We start from the raw sequence: 19,514 nt of genomic DNA, 5'->3' as shown, positions 1-19,514 counted from the left end.
TATGACATATGTAACATTGTTATAGACTTAACCTTATCGCTTTTAGAATTAAAAGTTAATCGTACGATTACGTACAACATTGAACTTTGATTTGCTGCATTGACATGGTCTGGTTCTAATTTTATTTCGCTGTAGTAAGATGTGTTATTTTGTTGATATGGTAAATAGTATTATAACATTTCATTGTATTTTTAACACAGTTACCAACATCAAAACATTAAACATCAATAACATTTAACATTAACATTTAATATTTAACATTAACATATTTAAATATTATTATTTACATTTTTTATTTACAATTAAACAACATTACTTTTACATTTGTGACATTGTTTAATTCCAAACACGGACAGAGTCCTAACCTGCCTTTACATTAATGTTAAAGTGAACACTGACCAAAAATGTTTTATATTCCGTCAGGATGCGGTGATAATTTGTCAGACGTTGTTCCAATTGTCGTCGACGGGCGGCGGCGGCGGAGGCGGCGGTGTTAGCAGCGACCAGAAGGTAATACACCAATGTACCGTCCGTCCTTCTCTTCACTAAATCAAAGTCATAAATAACAATCAAGCTTCATTAATTAATTTGACATGGAACATATAAATTAAATTTCTCACAGGTGGCGCCACGGCAAAAAAGTCACTAAAACAAAAAACAAACATCTGCAACTAACGCATAGAAAAAAATCGTAGGTCTGCTGGTTTGTTCCGTGGCTTAATGGACAGAGCATCTGGCACGGATTGCCTGAGAGTGCTGGTTCCAATTCAGCCGGATCGAATTAATTTATTCGTAGTTTTTAGACCTTTGTTATAATAATTATAACAAACTATTGGAATAATTATACAAAAAAAGAATTGAATATCATGTTAGTAAGACATCGTGGCATTCAATGAACTTAAAAATTATAATAATACAGAAATAATAAAAAAAACCAAATTAAAAGTAGACGCACATGTCAACTGGGTTTGTAACTCGGCTACAGCTATACCATTGTTCCCGTAACAAATTAAAAAAATATAAACACAGGAACGCCTGATCAAAATGATAATAACAAAATTAAAAAAAAAACAAAAAAAATTTGGTATTACCATTTTATTGTGAAGATAGGAATACCTCCAGATGTCCAAGTGTTTATTTTCAATTGAAATAGACATAATTTACAATTTTCACCAAAATGAATGCGCAGTATACAGCATAAAGTTTTGAATTGAACAATTTTTGTTTTTGACGTTATATGTAAGTCTAGTCCATTCGGACAGAATCGATTTGTCTAAACAGCTTTTGTTTACGTAAATTATTAGTCACGTCCATTCGCAAAATCTACGCTTGAAAGGCTAAATGGGATAAGTAAGCGACACTTTTGGTCATATTGAGTTATATATACTGTTGGAATCAACCATAGATATAGAAAAAAAGGGGAGGTATGTAATGACGCTATGTAAGATCGGATCCCGATGTCGCCACTTTTTAGCTTGTGTGCAATTCAAACTATACGCTCTATTATCTACTACCATAATTTAAAGATTTTGGTTGAGTAGGGCTTAAAACGTGAAAACGACGTAACACAATTTTAAAATTTAACAAAATTAAACTTAGTCACTTGAGTAAGAGTTATATTTCAATATTTCAGTATTTTTTTCATCCTGGTTCAGCCATTCACCATCAGGTGGCGTTTTAGTAAAAATGCTACTAGTATATAATAGCTAACTACTACACGTTAGATGGCGCTGAAACTCATTTTTCTTCACACTAAGAACATGGAGCGGTTTTCATCCGCGTTTGCCGCGGGACCGCAGCACCTATAGAATGTAATAGTTAAGTATGTAAAATTAGTAGCACATTTCACGGCGCGTTTTACGCCTGTAGTGGTGACGGTTGCTCGCGGTTGCCGCGGCGGGGTATTAGTAAAACCGCGCAGGACGCGATCACCTGCGCGCTTTGGCGGTCGGTTCAGACGCATGTAGTGCAGGCGCACGCGGGAAGAGTTCTCTATTAACCGCGCGACTTGCGATTAACTTCCACTAACTTCGCTGTCCGTTCCGCAATCGCAACGGTTTCGTGCCCGCAACCGCGGCGGCTACGTGCCCGCAACCGCGGCGGCTACGTGCCCGCACAACCTTGCAGGGTCGTGAGTATTGAAATAAAACCGCTGTCTAGCATCACCGGCGGGCGCGGATGGAAACCGCTCTGTGAATTGTTCACCTTATTAACCTTAAATTGACGCTACTCAACGAGGGATGTGGTCCTACCTAATCGATAGTTAGAAACCATGTGGCTGTTTTTAATATTAAAAATATTCCATTTTTCATGCTATACCTACACTGGTACTGGTGTATTATTAAATTAATATATTAATATAAATTATTATTATTTTCTTAATGGCGACCACTAGGCTTGGGCCAGTGTCAGTTTTATTAGAATAATATAAAAAATATGGCGATCGTCGCCAGTGTCAGTTTTCCATTATACGTTACCACGGGTTGGCGAAGCTGTCACTGTCAAGAGTATACTCGAACCATCAACGAATTTAATAAATTAAATTATGTTGTTTTTTTTATGAAGGAAACATGTAATTTTCTATAATTGTTTCTAATTTATTTTGCATGGACATGTAAAATAAAGCCGATTTTATTTTATTTATTTTTTAAATGCATCTGCTATGGAAATTTAAACAAAGCCAGAAATAGTAACAAGAAAACCAATCTTTCGATTTTCCTGCAGCTTCAATCCAACCTTCTTTTATTTTGAACTCATGGGAAAAACTTAAAAATTAAAAATAGTATACGTTTAATCTACGAATGGAATTTAAATATCTAAATTGTCTAAAACATTATTACAAATTGACATGAAATTGAAACGGTTGTCCGAAATATGAGTTGTGTTAAAGTTACTCGAAATAAAATGTTTAGTAATAATAATGAAATAAAATAAAAGAAATCAATTTAACGTGAATGCTTTTCGCTTCGATATTTTAGTGACTTTTATTACAAAAATCATGGTAAGAAATTCAAACATTTCAGTAAAAAGTTATTGTCGATAAACATCAGTCATCGTAAACGAACATCACTATATTTGAGTCTAGAAATTTCTGTGAAGACAAAAAGAAAACATTGAATAATAATAGAAATAGTAACTAAAAATGCAAATAGCCGGTGGAATGTTATCTCACTGGTTTTAAAATGTTTGTTTTCACTCCAATTTTTACAAGGTGTATCGTTACAACTTGGCATTTTCACGTTTTACGAGAGATCTTGCATGTACAACGATCGCCACGTCACTGTGGTGATGTTTGTAGGCGTGTCACCTAGATATGATCGTATTGATCATATCGAGGCGACACGAACCAGACCCACATACCAAATCTCCCCTTTTTTCTGTATCTATGGAATCAAGTAATATTTCTGATTCCAACGGTATATATAATTGTTATGATGCTATAACAATTTTTCTTTTTGACGTAAATTGAAAAACAAAAAAGACGGGACTTATACTCGTGCAAATGGACGGGCAAATGCGCAGAATCGAACAAGTAAAAAATTTTTGTTTTTGACTTAAATTTACAAGACACGTTCATTCGCGCAGAATCGAACTATGTGAACAAACAATTTTTGTTTTTGACGTTATAAGTTGCCAAGTCCATTTGCGCAGAAGTGTGGACGATATGGTTGTTTGGGTATTACACTCTTTAAGAAGTACAAAAGGGAGTTGAATAATCGACTACTACTTAGGTGGACGAACTGGCGTTAGAAATGATGATAAAGTTGCCGCCTAAGATCGACGTGGAAACGACTGAGCGTCTGATGGGCATGGAAATCACCATGCCGATGTGCGTTTCGCTGCTTCAAGAGATTGGTTACTTCAATGTGCTTATTTCTGGTATTGTTGGTGGACTTAAGGTAATAAAAATTTCATACTTTTGTTATATTCATAATTAGTTTTACCAATAGTCGGAAAAAGGTGTTCCACATGAATAGATACTTGTAGCTATACATATATAGATATGCAGCGAAACAAAGTTGTTAAAACCACCAAATCTTAATTAATGACTTTCGAATTTCGGACTTCCGGAAATGGTTTTACTGCATCGTAAGACAAAACTACGGGCCTAGGAAGTCGGAGTCGGATTTTAAAGTAATTCTAATGGTGCCATGTAAAAAAAATGTCTAATAAACTTAAATACACTTTGAATCAAATTTATGTGGAATAGACCCTTGTCGTCTATCCAGACATCTTTATCTAACACATAGTCTTCAATTTTGTAATATGACGTAAATGAAAATACTTTTATTAAACTTAGGGCGCGTTCCCAATATGTCGTCACGTTTTATTATCGTTGGCCGACTGTCGTATCTTGCCTGTCCCCATATCACGACTATCTGTCGTGGACGATTTTTTATCGTTGAACGATTATCGCAACTAGCTGTTCCCACTAGGTCGTGACGACAATTTATCGTTTCACGACAGCCTCTTTGTTCATCTCTAGCTACGACCCAACGCTACTGCAGAGCGGGCAGAGGGCGCGGGATACAAGAGGGGAGGGAGGAGCAGAATACGTGCGGACAGCGATAAATAAAACGTGACGACAATAGGAGCTGCGACAATCATCTGTCTTCACGTTTTTATCATGACGTTTTTTTATCGTCCGACGACTGTCGTTCTAGCTGTTCCCATTGTGACGACAGTTTGTCGTTGTAACAATAAAAAATCGTGAACGACAGTTTATCGTGTCGTGCTATATGTGAACAACTTCATTTAAATATACAAGCCACGACACTATAAACTGCACGACAATCTGTCGTCACGACATAGTGGGAACGCGCCCTTAGGAAATGATAATCTTAATAATTGCTCCGGAATCATATTGTAGAAACGTTTATAGTTCCCTATAAAAAATGGTGGTACCCTGAGTTTGGACTTAGTTATAAGGTTAACATTATGGATATAATTCTTAACGAAATTATGTATATTTTTATTTTACATGGTTTTTAAAATTAACGATTGGTGGTGATCGCACTCAAGTGACAAATACGATGTTGTAGGAGCTCCGACGCGCCATAGAAGGCTTGGTAGTGATGTCGGAAATGCTCGAAATCATGTACGCCTGCATCTTCGAAGGCAGGGTGCCGACGTTCTGGCAGAAGGGTAAGCATTGTGCTGAGCGATGTGAACATTGAGTGTAAGACAAATTTTTGCGGTTCTATTCATAGATTAAGTTCAGATGACAAAGATTTAACGCTCGTTTTGAAATGGCGTGTCTAGATATTCATACATACCTATTTCTGCCACTAAGCAGTAATGTCAGCATTACTGTGTTTCGATTTTGAACGGTAAGGTTCTTGGTGAAATTACAGGCACATGGGACTTAATAACTTATGTCAAGCCCTCGTCTAAACCGTTATTAAGACACGCTAATTGCGCGCGGGACGAACGCCCCGGCTACACACTACCGGGGCAGGCGAACGACGCGTCCATACTGTTATCCGAAATTACATGGGTTAAAATATAAAATAAAATTACTGTGTTTCCCATTACATTTACGTCAATGCAATAGGTAACCGGAAGCAGGCAGTTCGGATTGGATTTGCTTGAGGCACAGACCTGTTTGTGAGAAAAGTAGTGTCCCCGGGTCGGTATGGAGCTCCTTAGCTTACGGAGAGACGTTGGCTCTCTCTGTGTGTTCTACCGTCTTTATAATGGGGAGTGCTCTAGTAAGACCACAAGGGCATCTCGTTCGTCTCTTCCTCGAACCTGCAATGTGTGGAATGTTCTTCCTCCTGAAGGGAACGCCCCTTTGCGCTATGACATGGGGGTTCTTCAAAAAGCGCCTTTACGGGGCTCAAAGGCTGGCAACGCATAGGCAGCTCATCTGATGTTGCAAATGTCCATGGGCGACGATGACCACCTCCCGTCAAGTGGCTCGTCGGCTCGTTGGCCTCCTTCTTTACATAAAAAAGAGAAGGTCCCCGAAGCGCTGCGCTTGCGCAGGGCGGCCGTCGATGAAGCCGCTGGGCGCGTGGTGCCGCGAGCTGCAGCTGCGCGGCGCGCACCTGGGCGCGTGGGCGCTGGCGCCGCGCTCGCCGCCCACGCTGTGCTGGCTGCCGGCGCTCGTCGTGCCCACCGGCTTCCTCACCGCCGTCATGCAGGCGAGCCGACCCTTCCTTCACCTTGTAGTAGATAACGTTGTGCCGTGTCTCTCCGCAGAGATTAGCAATTTTAAATAGCAAACCACCATGACACTCGGACGTATTAACTAAAATAACTAAACTGTCTATATGATTAAAGACCGCGAATTGGTTCGAAACATATTGAGCAAAAATTCGACGTCACATACGTTGCTGTGCTCCCAAAATAACTAACTAACAGTGGCGAGGCGTCCATATAACTCGATTCCCTCCGGCTTGCCTATTACCGGTTGCACCGCGCATACCTCACCTGTATGGTTCTCTGAACGTCTAAGATTGGAGTATTATTAAGTAGAGTAGGATATAGAGTTGACGCAAACCACAGTTTCCGTAATAAGTTGATGTATTAAGTAAAAAGTGTACAGTATAGTTTTGAATGCCTATCTGTGGCCGATCGCTAGTGAAGCTAGTTGTCAACTGTCTTTTATGAGCGTTTACACGTGCAATATGTAGGTTGTTAAGTTAGCAAAGTATTGTACGGTGCAAAAACCGTACATCACCACTTAAAAAACATTTATAAAAAAAATTCACCATTAGACGCGTAATAACTTGTCCCGATGGTTCTCAACCAATAAGCGCGAGGTAAGCCGGTAGATCGGCAATTTCTATTTCGTTCGCAAAAATCCTCTTTGTATAAAGAAATGGCGGCCGATAAGCCGCAGTAATTCCGAGTTATTGTCGAATAGCGTACACTTAAATTTGTACCTTACACATTATAGTTTAATTTGTTTTAATGTCAGAATCGTTGCCAGATGTAAAACTTTCTTAAAATAATGTAACTAAATTATTATAATAGCAAATTAATACAAAATATAATTAATTTATATTTTGTAAATTTTAACGATAAATAATATTACATATGTATTAAATATTTAACGGAGTGTTTCTTTCTAATAGGACTACGTAACGAATGTATGTAGAAGGTCATGGTAATTCGTAGGTAATTAAAATAGCAACACTTAGCATTTATGTGTTTGTTTACATATTTTTCGTATCGCGGCGGGCAGCTTAAAATGTAAAATTACTTTAAAAGCTATGGTTATTTTACATGTAGAATAAGTTATCCTGTGAAATAACGTGAAATAGTACATACAAATATTTAACCTAGTCCGGGAACCGAACCCGTCACCTCTGCGTGGCAGACCGGCATGGTAACCGTTCGGCCACAGAGGCAGTTAATTTTCAATAGCCTTCTACAATAGCGGCCTATCTCAAAAGCTTCTAATTTACCAGGAAGTAAACAGGAGAAGTGTTGTACTGGTGTGCTTTCCAGTGCTTAAATAAATTACCAAATTATAAATACAACGCGTATAGGGAAATGTGTGAAAGTCGAAGACAGTTTAAATCTAGGTTAAGATGGTGTCAAGACCATCAAGATCAAATTAAGATGGATACAATAGCACTACATCGATCACAAAACGACTTTAAACATTTTGGAAATGTACAAACGACTTGAATGGTCGGCCTGGCCTACCTGCGGTTGTTAGTGGATCTAGTGATTCGAAATCGATTGCGAACTTATTTAGGGACCACTTCAAGGTGCAGTCGCGCTCGGCCATACACAGGTGCACAATACTGAGGTTGACCCAGAGGTGAAACTAATACGCTTTAGTGCTAAAGAAGTGTCAAACGTAATTCGTCATATGACTAGGGGTAAGTCACCTGGGCATGACGGCCTCAGTGTCGAGCATCTGCAGATGGCCGGTGTTCACCTACCAAGGGTTCTATCTATGTTTTACTCACTGTGTGTCAGTCACTCCTATTTGCCGCATGAAATGTTAAAAACGATTGTCGTACCAATAGTTAAGAACAAAACAGGGGACTTGTCAGAGAAGGGAAACTATAGGCCCATATCACTGGCCACAATTATAGCTAAGGTTCTTGACGGGTTGCTTGACTGCCGTCTCGGTGAATATCTAGACTTGCACGATGCTCAATTTGGGTTCAGGCAGGGGGTGTCAACCGAGATGGCCATACTGAGCCTGAAGCATACCGTCAAGTACTATACAGATCGGAGTACGCCAGTCTACGCGTGCTTCCTGGACCTCTCTAGGGCCTTTGATCTGGTGTCATATGGTATCCTGTGGGATAAGCTAGCAAGCACAAATATTCCACGTGAGCTCATTAATGTTTTTAAATATTGGTATAGCAATCAGTCTAATTATGTAAAATGGAATGACTCACTGTCGGAGGCATACAGGATGGAGTGTGGGGTGAGGCAGGGAGGTTTAACTTCACCGAAACTGTTCAACTTGTATGTCAACGGTCTGATCGAGGAGCTCAGCAGAATGCATGTGGGATGCTATGTGGAAGGCGTAAGCGTGAACAACATTAGTTATGCGGACGACATGGCGCTGCTGTGCCCCTCTGTCGGCGCTCTCAGACAAATGTTGAGAGTGTGTGAGTCATATGCGGAAAAACATGGACTTTTATACAATGCAGGCAAAAGTGAGTACATGATCTTCAAGTCTCATAGGATGAATCCCAGTGTTTTTCATAACATCATGCTAAATGGTAAAATACTCAATAGAGTTACACAATTTAAATACCTGGGCCACATTATATGTGATGACTTGAAAGACGATCGTGATATTGAACGGGAACGGAGGGCATTGGCAGTACGGACTAATATGTTGGCCCGTAGGTTTGCTCGTTGTTCCAAACAAGTCAAAATTACCCTTTTTAAGGCGTTCTGTCAAGTATTTTACACGAGCAGTCTATGGGTCAATTACACTAAAAAAGTATACAATGCCCTCCGCGTCCAATATAATAACGCCTTTAGGATGCTGTTGGGACTGCCTCGTTATTGCAGTGCTTCAGGGATGTTCGCCGAGGAACGCACTGATGACTTTTATGCCATCCGACGGAAGCGGGTTGCGTCTCTGTTGAGCCGGGTGCGAGGTAGTCACAACAGGATTCTGAACGTAATCGCTAATAGGTTTGATTGTCCCATCCTGAAGTTCTGGGTGGACTTAATTGTATGTAAGTATTAGTCTTAGTTTCATTTTAATTGTATTATAGTTAAATTTTGTTATTATTATTATTATTATCATTATTATTATTAATTAACATAGTTGTAAGTACCCAATGTTACTAACAATAATATGGATGCAATTATCTGAAATAAATGTTTATTATTATTATTATTATTATTATTATAAACTATTAAGTTTTTCTTGTATTATCGTACACTTTCCAGATCTGTGTTTGATAGTGTTGAGTCATGGAGAAAATTCCGTTCTGAAAAAAACATATATGTATTATTATTATAAAAGAAATATTATAAACGACAAATTTTAAATAGACGACGGCACGCGGCGAGAGCTGGCCCATCGACACTTTGTGCTGGGAGTTCACGGTGTTGAACTTGGAGGAATCTGCCTTCGTACGTCCACCGCGCGACGGCGGAGTCTACATCAGGTAAGATGTACCTAATGAAACCTCACAGTGTTCATTTAAGTGGTCATTTTACCTTTCATCAATTATGATGAAATTTAGCATTAGCAAAGCGAAGATCAGATAGTACGCCATGCTAAATCGTAGTGAATAACCCACTTAAATGAGAACACATTTAGCATACTATTATCTTTTATCACAATCATCATTATCCTCAACTTATTATTAGTCCCACTGCTCGGGCCTGGTCTTCTCTAAGGAGAGTGTTTAGGCTTTAGTCCATCACACGGACATTCAGGGAATTGGACGTGAAGCGACTAGACATCCAGGGAATTAGACGTGCAGCGACTAGATATTCAGGGAATTGGACGTGCAGCGACTAGACATTTAGGAAATTGGGCGTGCAGTGACTAGACATTCAGGGAATTGAACGTGCAGCGACTAGACATTCAGGGAATTGTACGTGCAGCGATTAGACATTTAGGAAATTGGGCGTGCAGTGACTAGACATTCAGGGAATTGGACGTGCAGCGACTAGACATTCAGGGAATTGGACGTGCAGCGACTAGACATTCAGGGATACGATGTGCAATGACTAGATATTTATGGAATTGGGCGTGCAGCGACTAGACATTCAGGGAATTCGACGTGCAGCGACTAGATAATCAAGGAATGAATACATGAGACTAGACATTCGGGGAATTACACGTCATGAACTAAACCGCCTTCAAACTATTCTCTTGTTTTTTCCAGAAAATAATTCATTCATTCAGCCAAATCGCTCAAAATGCCTTGTGTCAATCCTTTCTCCTAACAATATTTGTCGAATAAAAATGGAGCTGAATAATTTCTTTCCGGGCCGTTAAAATTTAAACTAAACTCTAGTAGGCAGCATTACGGTTCAATATTACATCAACAAATATTGCAATTCTCGCCTCGCCCATCCTCGTCTATCCAGAACATTTTTGCCATACAAATTTCAATACTCGTCTCGCCTTGTTTCGTCTCGCCTCGCCGCCGGTGGAAAACCACCTTAAGTCTGGTGAATTGCATTATTGATTTTTTTGTGACGAAGCCTACTGCGGATTGACATTTGTAATTAATTTACTTATATTAAACTTAATCTGTATTCCAGGGGACAGTTTTTGGAGGGTGCCAGTTGGTTCAAAAAGGACAGCTGCCTAGCGGAGCCACTGCCCATGCAGCTAGTGTACCCAATGACTCCTATACACTTCAAGCCCATTCGCGCTACTGGGCGACGAATGAAGAGTAATTATAACTATTATTTACAAAACCATTGTATAATAAAACAAGTGCAACTTCCACCTAATCGCCGAGTCAATGCCTTTTTTTTTTTGACGGGTGGGAAATCTTTATGGATACCCCTGAGCCCAGGGAGACTCAGGGGTTATGTGGGGACTCTCCCTCCACACTGGAAGGCCTACCCCACTAAAACCCCCCCGGGTTTCCCTCTCGCCGGTTGAGTTCTCCCCGTACGTCTGCGCCGGGGCGGGTGCGCGTCCGCCGCGTCCTCGCGCACCCACTCCGCAGCCTCCTTTTGCGACATAACCTCTGCGCAAAAGGAGGCCACCGCCTCTCAGGACTCCTCGCTATCGAGCATGGCGGCAACCACGCTCGGCAGCGAGAGGTCCTGCCCTACAGTCCCCGTCAGAGTGCGGCGCTGCTCATCCCACCGGCTACACACCTCTAGGGTGTGCTGCGCGGTGTCATCCGCAGCGCCGCACTCGTGGCACGACGGGGACTGTTCCCTCCTCGCCACCTTGTGCAGGTAGTGACCGAAGCAGCCGTGTCCGGTCAGCACCTGCACAAGGTGGAACGACAGTGGCCCGTGGGACCGGTTTACCCACTCTACGAGGACAGGGCGGATCGCCTCTATGGTACGAGCGCCATAGGGGGATCCGCCAAGCCCTCTTTCCACCGGTCCCGCATGCGCTGCGCCGCGAGGCGGCGTTCCCGCTCCACCTCTTGGGGAGCGGATCGCTCGCCTCGGTCCCTCATTCCCCGGCCGAGTCAATGCCTACACTTCTCTCGGCGCGTAGAGTTGTCGCATTATTATTTTAGTTTCACTAATAGGACCCCGATTCAGAACTCTTCGGATTCGGATACGATATCTTTATGTTGGATAAAGATATCGTATCCGAATCCGAAGCGTTTACGGAGTTAGTCCGTGAAATAGATTATTAGGAAAATAAAAATCCTTTTATACACGATTTTAAAACTTTAAAGGCTTAAAATATAGGAAAGCATTAGCCTGGCATTAAAATAAATTAATAAAATTTAAAAAATCCAGACTTCATTTAAAATAATAAGATATTTCTATACTCCATTTTTTTTTAAACAATAGGACGTTCGGTAATTTTCATTCGATGTCTATGTTCTGAATAACGTTTGTAGAGAACGTCGAGTATATAACCAGAAACAGAGACGAAATAAGGGCCATATATTCCTGGTAACACATTAGCGATACAACTCTTATAAATATCAACTCCCGTTTGCACTAAAATATAAACAGGGCTGTGCGTACGTCTCCGTATATTCCAAAAAATATTCTGTATTTATTGTAATAAAGATATATCTAACAATACCGTGCTGTTCTATTCGGTGGTGTGGGAAAAACAGCAAAACATCTAATTACAAAACAAACGGAATCAAATTTCATCGGTAATTAAATATTAAATATGTATTTTGCAATTTTCGTCCATTATTGCAAAGCTCAAGTTAACTGGTCGATTTGAAGTGAAACAGTTGACGACACTCATTGACGACACCCGTCAATTGTTTCAAACTCGGGCTAGCCAATCGGAGCGCAGTTGTCACAGTATTGATATGGCAGAACAGTTTTCAAATTAAATGACATTTCGTCTCTATTTCTGGTTGCTTCGCTTGAGTAATCGTACGGTGTGACGTCATGTCGGTTCGGTTACGAATGCGACAGTTGACGTTCAATTCGGGTTGATGTGAATAAAAATGACAAGAAGTCGTATGATATCAAATCGACCCCATAGTTCAATACGGTGAAGATGCGTCACCAGAGAAGGGGCGGGAAAAACTGTTAAGCTAGATCAAATATGAAGAATGTGCTAATGTGTTACACGATACCCCATGCTTGTCCTATTGTTTGCAAAGCAAGAATGTAATATGGAAATATCTTATTATTTTAAGTAAAATCTGGATTTTGTTCAATTTTATTAATTTATTTTAATGCAAGACTAATGCATTCCTGTATTTTAGGCCTTGAAAGTCTTAAAAATGTATATAGAAGGATTTTCATTTTTCTTATAACCTATTTTACCGACTAACTTCGTAAATGCTGTTGGATAACGATGTCGTATCCAAGTCCAAATATCCAATCGAACGCGACGGTTAAAATAGCAGATCCATTGTTGCAGACCGGTATATTTGTCCTTGCTACTACTACCCCCTCCGCAAAGGTGCGTTCGTCGTCGCCACAGACTTGCCGTCTGGGAAGGAGTCGCCCGACTTCTGGGTGAAACGGGGCACAGCAATGCTCTGTACACTCGCCTCTTAAGTTGAATATTGTTTTCATGTTTCGTCCTTAATATACGGATCTTCTAAGCTATTTTGTGTTTAGATTGTAACCTAGTCTTAGAGAAACGCAGAAGACTCGGTCCACAAGATTTATTCTTAGAGATAATAAAAGAGGAAAGCCCAAAAGGGCCTATATAGTTATATACCATTTTCGCTTTGTACGTTATGGTCGTGGCAAAAATCATACTCGGCAATTGTAACATTATTCATGGCGGTGTTTTATATCAACCTTGTTTTACTATTTAATTTTAATCAATTTTCCATATTCTGATTATCAATAATCTTATACCGCTGCAATATACTTATATAGGTAGACTTTTTTGTAGAACGTTAAATTAGCGCCAATCGTTCGTCGTCTTTCAGATATTGTCGCTAGATGGCAGCACATTATATGTTGCAATATAAAATCAAAACGTAACTTGCAATAGTAGATATTGAACTTTCAACTAAATGCCAACTGGATAAAGTTTAAAGTCCAGAATTCGTTACATCGTTTTAAATTAGAAACTATGACAAGACAAATCATTATCAAGATATTTCATGGGAGTTACCGGCCTTGCTAATGGCGTCCGCCGCATTTCTATATTATTTTTATAAAACACGACATTGGCTTTGGCGAAATTATTGTTTCGATGGGGCCATAACATTTAAAAGAAGAAGATCATAATATGATGTGAGTTTTGGAGACAGCGGTTCTTATAATAATCAAGGCTCTTAAGCCCTTAAAAGCATTAAGCCCTTTCATTGCTTTTTTCTTCCGTGATTTATACTATTATTAAAATTCTGGTAACCGCGTTTATTATATATATATCTGAGCCAGTTATCATTTCAAACGAAATTTATTAGATAAACGATTTACTAGGCTGCCTACGAACATCTCGATTATGGATTTTTTATTTACAAATGTCACGTCAGTTTGAAAGCTCAAACTGGGTTTTGGTCGCAGATAGGGGGTGTAGTTGAATCATTTCAGTTGAATCAGTCACCCGACGTGGTCCTGTGACATGATGGTCGTTGGCAGGGTTAACATATGAAAATAAGAAGTGAAGTTGACGCTCAATTCTTTTAAGTGAGCGTGCTTGGAAAGAGGGTCTTTTTCTGTAAGTTGCTTGGAAAGTGAAGACGTGTCTCGCTCTCTGTGAACTTGCCGCTTGATATTTAGAATCCGTTTTAATCTCATCCATCTTTTACTTTTGAACTAATTAAGGTGAAAAGTGGATAAAATAATTAATGGCTCTTAATTAAATAATTAATTAATTCTGGCTAATTCAGCGACGAGGGTGTTTCCCTTAACTTCGACGTAGATAATTCGGATTGGACACTCCAGGATTCATTGTATTCCGTAAACTGTTTCATTTGCAACATTTACACAATTATGTATATTTGTTATATAGTCGCTTACCAAACAACACCGCTCATGTCTAAAATACCAAGCTCTGCTAAATAACAACTGACCACCTTGGACTCTATCGACAAGCGTCTTAAGCGGCTTATAGGTCAGTTCTTGAATACCGTCGTAAAGTTGCCTGCTTATTGGTATTCTACAGGATATATCACGGACAGTGTGCGCTGGCATTGCATGATTTGATTCCGCTACTACCGGTACTAGACATGGTCTGGGGTTTCAACCCTATGTTGTGAATATTCCCAGGATTCACACGACGCGTTTCGCTTCCATATTTATATGGCGAGCGGCTAGGGAGTGGAATTCCCTGCTTGCGGACTTGTACCCAGAACGCTATAACTTGGATGTTTTCAAAGCGTGAGTGAATAGGCATTATTTAGGTATGCATGCTACATCGTTGACCTCATAGTAATTTTCTGTCAGGCGTGATGGAGGTCAAACGCGTGCTTATTTTTATGTAAAAGAAAAAACTTTTCAGGGGAAAGGTTGAAAAATTCTACGAACGAAACTAGTTTTTTAGTAATATTTCAAATTAGTTTGTTTTTTTATGGCAAAAGACATCCAATCAAAATGATTAAACGCAAATTGTGGCGCAATGCAGAAGTCGGTTTTATTGTCACAATTTTGCTTTTCAGTTGTTTTCATAAAACATAAATTTGGCAACAGTTCTCAAACAATAGTAAAGGCCGATGCTTGCAAAGTTAAGGTTAACGAGCCAACCATTGGTAAGGGTTTCATGGACTTCGTGCGCCGTAATGTCAATCATCAGATTTCAGGCCAACCTGTCTGTGACGATTGCCTTTACTGCATTGAAAACCTGACACAACCGCTGAGGATTTATAGTAGGTATCATTGAGCAAAAAATATTAAGAAGAAGACGTCAGAAGAAGAAAAGTAAAAGTTTTACCTACAACTTTTACTTTTCTTCTGATGCTTCAGACCAAAGGAAAAGCTTCGGACCAACCTGTCTATGGCGATTATTAAGTGTTGAAATTTTCAGTAAAAGGAAAAGGCCCAATTGACGAAGAATGAGCCGGAAACAGTGCCGGAAAATTACCAAGAGGCGTAGATGTGTCTTGATACCTTACAATGCGGACATGCTATACAAGATCGGCCCCATTTCCTCCAATTACTGGACGTTTTCGATCAAACAAAAAGCGTAACATTTAACCATAACCCGTAAAGACGCACTAAATTTTGTAGCAGAGCCAGACGCACCATAACACTGGTTGGGTTAAATAGTTCTGTTGTTTCGTTGTGCACAGAAAGCTGCTGTAAAGAAAACTGGAAGGATGGAAAGAATGGGCGAAAGTGGAAATGATTTCAGTAGCAGCAGAGCTCGTTGCGACCCATTTCTTGTGCCAAGCCTAATGAAATTACAGGAACTTGTAGGAACGAATGAATTTTTCCATGTGTCTGATTTTTGTAATTAATAATTATAACAAATTAGTGGAGTAATTTCATAAAAAAAGTCTGCTCCTCACCCTAGTATCAGTCCTCTGATACCGGAGGGGGAATGTCGCGTCTAGCCTCCATGAATGACCAGCGTCCAGCCACCATGGATGACCAGATTGACAGGCCACAAATACAGGCTTACTAGACTGAAGGAATTCGAAATTAGACCGACTTTCTTTTGTACAAAAGACGACAACCGGAAAGGACACCTTTCTTTGACAAAGGACGACGAGGACAGTCCTAACTAAACCTCCGACGCGAGCAGACGACTTCTCCTGACTAAATTGTACAGGCAGACCGCACAATCATGGTAATAAAACATCGTGACATTCAATCATCGAACATCAATAAACTTAAAAATTACAAGAACTTGTTAACTTTAACTTTCAGGGTGGCGGCATAGTGGCATTGTCCCTTAGATCTTTGCGATTTAAAGCATTGAGTAGAGACAACTGTCAAAGATTAGATAGAAACATATTATGTCAAGTAAGAGCCTTAGAACAAAAGACTAGTTTCTAGATTCCATCGATTCACAGAAAAGGAGGAGAATAATGTTGGAAGGACCTCCTCTATTTTTGCCGCCAAGCAGTAATGTTACCATTACTGCGTTCCGGTTTTGAAGGGTAAGGGTGCTGGTGATATCATAGGCACATGGGACTTGTCAACAACTTGTGACAGGCATGTAACTTACAGCCAGGAACACGACTTATCGTCCCACCACTTGATACTATAAAAAAATATATATTACGTAACTGCGATACGCAAGAGTCACGCAAACTCAGTCTTGTTCTTACTCAAATCTTGCAAGGTCGATTTTTGGTTCGCAGTCTTGATTTTGCTACATTTTTTGCTCTTGGTTTGTTGCTGCAAGACCAAGTCTGATTGGGTAACACCAAAAACAACATACGCTATTATTTTATTAATATTAGGTAATGTATTATTCAGTACATTAAATAAAAAACTGTTTTGATAATGTAGGCTTTTGTACGGGTAGCCCCTCAAATAATGCAGGTATCAACAGGCTGTATGATGATTTATGATAGAATAAAACCCAAATTGCTATCAGAAATTGCATAGTTTTAATTTCACTTTTTATCTTCTGTACAATAACTTCAGGTATTCTTGTAAGTAAATTACACATTGTACTTATTTTATACTGTGATGTTATATATTATTATGTATTTATATCTGGACAATGCTAATATTTTAAAAGTAATTTATGTTGACGCCATCTATTGTTGCACCTTTGTTACACAACTAACGTGACCATACGCCCCGCTTTTAAGACTCGTGTCGCGCTGTCGCCAAAATACTTAACAATATCCCATTTTCACTAAATGGGACGCACGTGACATTAATTCCAAAAAAATGGAGCGAAAGCGAAAAACATATAATTTTTAGTTCTTTTAATTGTTAGTTCTTTCTGAATTTTTTTAAATCATGAAACAATTCGTAACTATTATAAATAATTATGTGTTTTATTTTTAAAACAATAATAAATTTATAGGCGTTTCGCTCCGTCAGGAAAAAATAGTGGTCACGTTATAGGTACAAGTTGTAATCGTTAAGTGTGCCCAGGCGATTATTCCGTATATATAAGAGAGATCAAATAGCTTTAAACTGATATCGAAAGTACGTTACCTAATGAGTAAATCGATATCAATAACTTTTTAACAACCGTACCGTACCTTCGATATCAGTTTAAAGCTTTTTGATATCTCATAAATTTATACAACAATCGTCTGGGCACACTTAACGATTACACCCTCTATAGGTACAACTTACACATCCTTTTTATATTATGAAATTCCTAAAGAATCGCTTAAAAACATGTGGCAAGACAAAGATAGTCGTACATAACGATAAAAAATGTATCACAGTCATCTTAGTGAGTTATTTGCTTTAAAATAGGCAACGTGCAAGTAGCTATAATGACATAAATATGTAAATAAAATCCTAGATGGCGTTATTTGCATCAAAATTACGCAACACACACACGTATAGTCTCTTTGTTACGGTACGTTATTGTATTTTTCTTGATTTTTCTTGTAATAGCCATTGTGACAAACTTTGTAAATGGCTAAATAAGTTTGTAATTAAAGAATTTAAAAAACTGTAAAGTTTGCAAATAAATAAAAATAAAATACAAGTTAACAAAATCAGTAGCTACTCCATATACTCTCAAGTCGGGGCAATTGACACAAATCCGACGACAGCCGAAAAACGAAGATTGCCGAGAGCTGTTAAAAAATTGTCCTACTGTAGTTGTACCATGGCCGAATAATCCAAGAGGACTGTTAATTGCGATACAAGGCAGCGTGGTCAGTTACATAGTACCTATTGGTACCAAATGCCTACTTTTGTAACTTGTTTTGAGATGCTGCTATTCCTCAAAGCTACCCTAATTTCTAAAGATAGAATCAACAATGGTTTTAATATTTATAAATATATGTATATCGCATTTATTAATCGATTTTTATCCATTGATTAGTAATTTTTCATACACCCCGTCTTTTTCCTGTGAATTATATAATTACTTCCATTCAAAGGCTATCTGGCAGAAATCGCTTAAAGTGATAAGACCGCCTGTTACATTACCGCTTAATTTAATTGTATTGTATTTGTTTCCTTTTTTGGTGTACAATAAAGATTTTTTTGTATTGTATTGTATCAACTAGATGGCGCTTATTGCACAGATTTTTATGGATAGTGCCAGCTATTTTGTTTAGGATTAGCGCCATCTATCCATATTAGGAAGCGTTTGTTTATAAATTCCCTTGTAACACACAATGCCATCTATTGACACGCATATTTGTCAAAGCTCGGAAAATAAAAAGTGACTTCTTACATTTCACATTAAAGAGGAATTAATTGATATCCACGGCCACTTACATATTGATCAGCGCCATCTAGATGTAAGATGGAATTTTAACCTTTTATCTAGCTGGAGATTAGCAGTCTTCTTGAGTTATTGGTCATGGTAGTATTGTTGGCAACCATAGCTAATACCAAATGCCGGCGTTAGATGGCGCTAGTCACTTGCACGCTTCCTGTTTGCTGTTACACAAAGGTGCAGTAAATCGACACGTGTTGTTATTAAATTGCAATTGGGATTGCAGGATTTAATTCTACCTTCTTTCCATTATTGGGGGATTAGACTTAGGATGGGGTTACACCTTTGTTTTTTAGACATTCCAAAGAGTTGCTCGAAGCGTTAAGCTTCCATAGTTTTATAATGGTGAACGGTTATGGAGTGGAATTTATTGCTTACAGACTTATCCCCTGAACGCTATGACTTGGACCTTTTCAAGGCGAGAGTGAATAGGCATTATTTAGGTGTGCATGCTCCATAGTCGTTACTTTCCATCAAGTGAGATGGCGGTCAAATCTGACTTTCTTGTCATAAACAATTCATTTGAATTTTGACAACTTTCGAGATTTAAAATAGAGGGGGTTGTAGATCTCGTTTCACTGATTCTAGACGTGCTAATAACTAAATTTCG

At 39.1% G+C, this 19,514-nt stretch overlaps 1 protein-coding gene across 1 annotated transcript in view; it reads left to right on the top strand.

Annotated features, from left to right (window-relative positions):
• The window catches only part of LOC113226328 (dynein heavy chain 2, axonemal), a 129,451-nt gene extending 116,181 nt beyond the window's left edge, over window positions 1-13,270 (top strand). Inside the window, 7 exon segments of the mRNA XM_026458914.1 lie at window positions 389-510; window positions 3,732-3,899; window positions 5,043-5,145; window positions 5,989-6,146; window positions 9,490-9,605; window positions 10,717-10,850; window positions 12,992-13,270. Coding sequence (XP_026314699.1) covers window positions 389-510; window positions 3,732-3,899; window positions 5,043-5,145; window positions 5,989-6,146; window positions 9,490-9,605; window positions 10,717-10,850; window positions 12,992-13,131 — 941 coding nt within the window. The 3' untranslated portion in view covers window positions 13,132-13,270.
• The last annotated feature ends 6,244 nt before the right edge of the window (window positions 13,271-19,514 follow it).

The sequence above is a fragment of the Hyposmocoma kahamanoa genome, unplaced genomic scaffold (assembly GCF_003589595.1).
Source record: "Hyposmocoma kahamanoa isolate Upper Pololo Valley unplaced genomic scaffold, ASM358959v1 190, whole genome shotgun sequence".
In the NCBI taxonomy this organism is placed as follows: Eukaryota; Metazoa; Arthropoda; class Insecta; order Lepidoptera; family Cosmopterigidae; genus Hyposmocoma; species Hyposmocoma kahamanoa.
The sequence above is the reverse complement of the archived record's forward strand: the minus strand, read 5'-3'. Positions and strand labels throughout refer to the sequence as shown.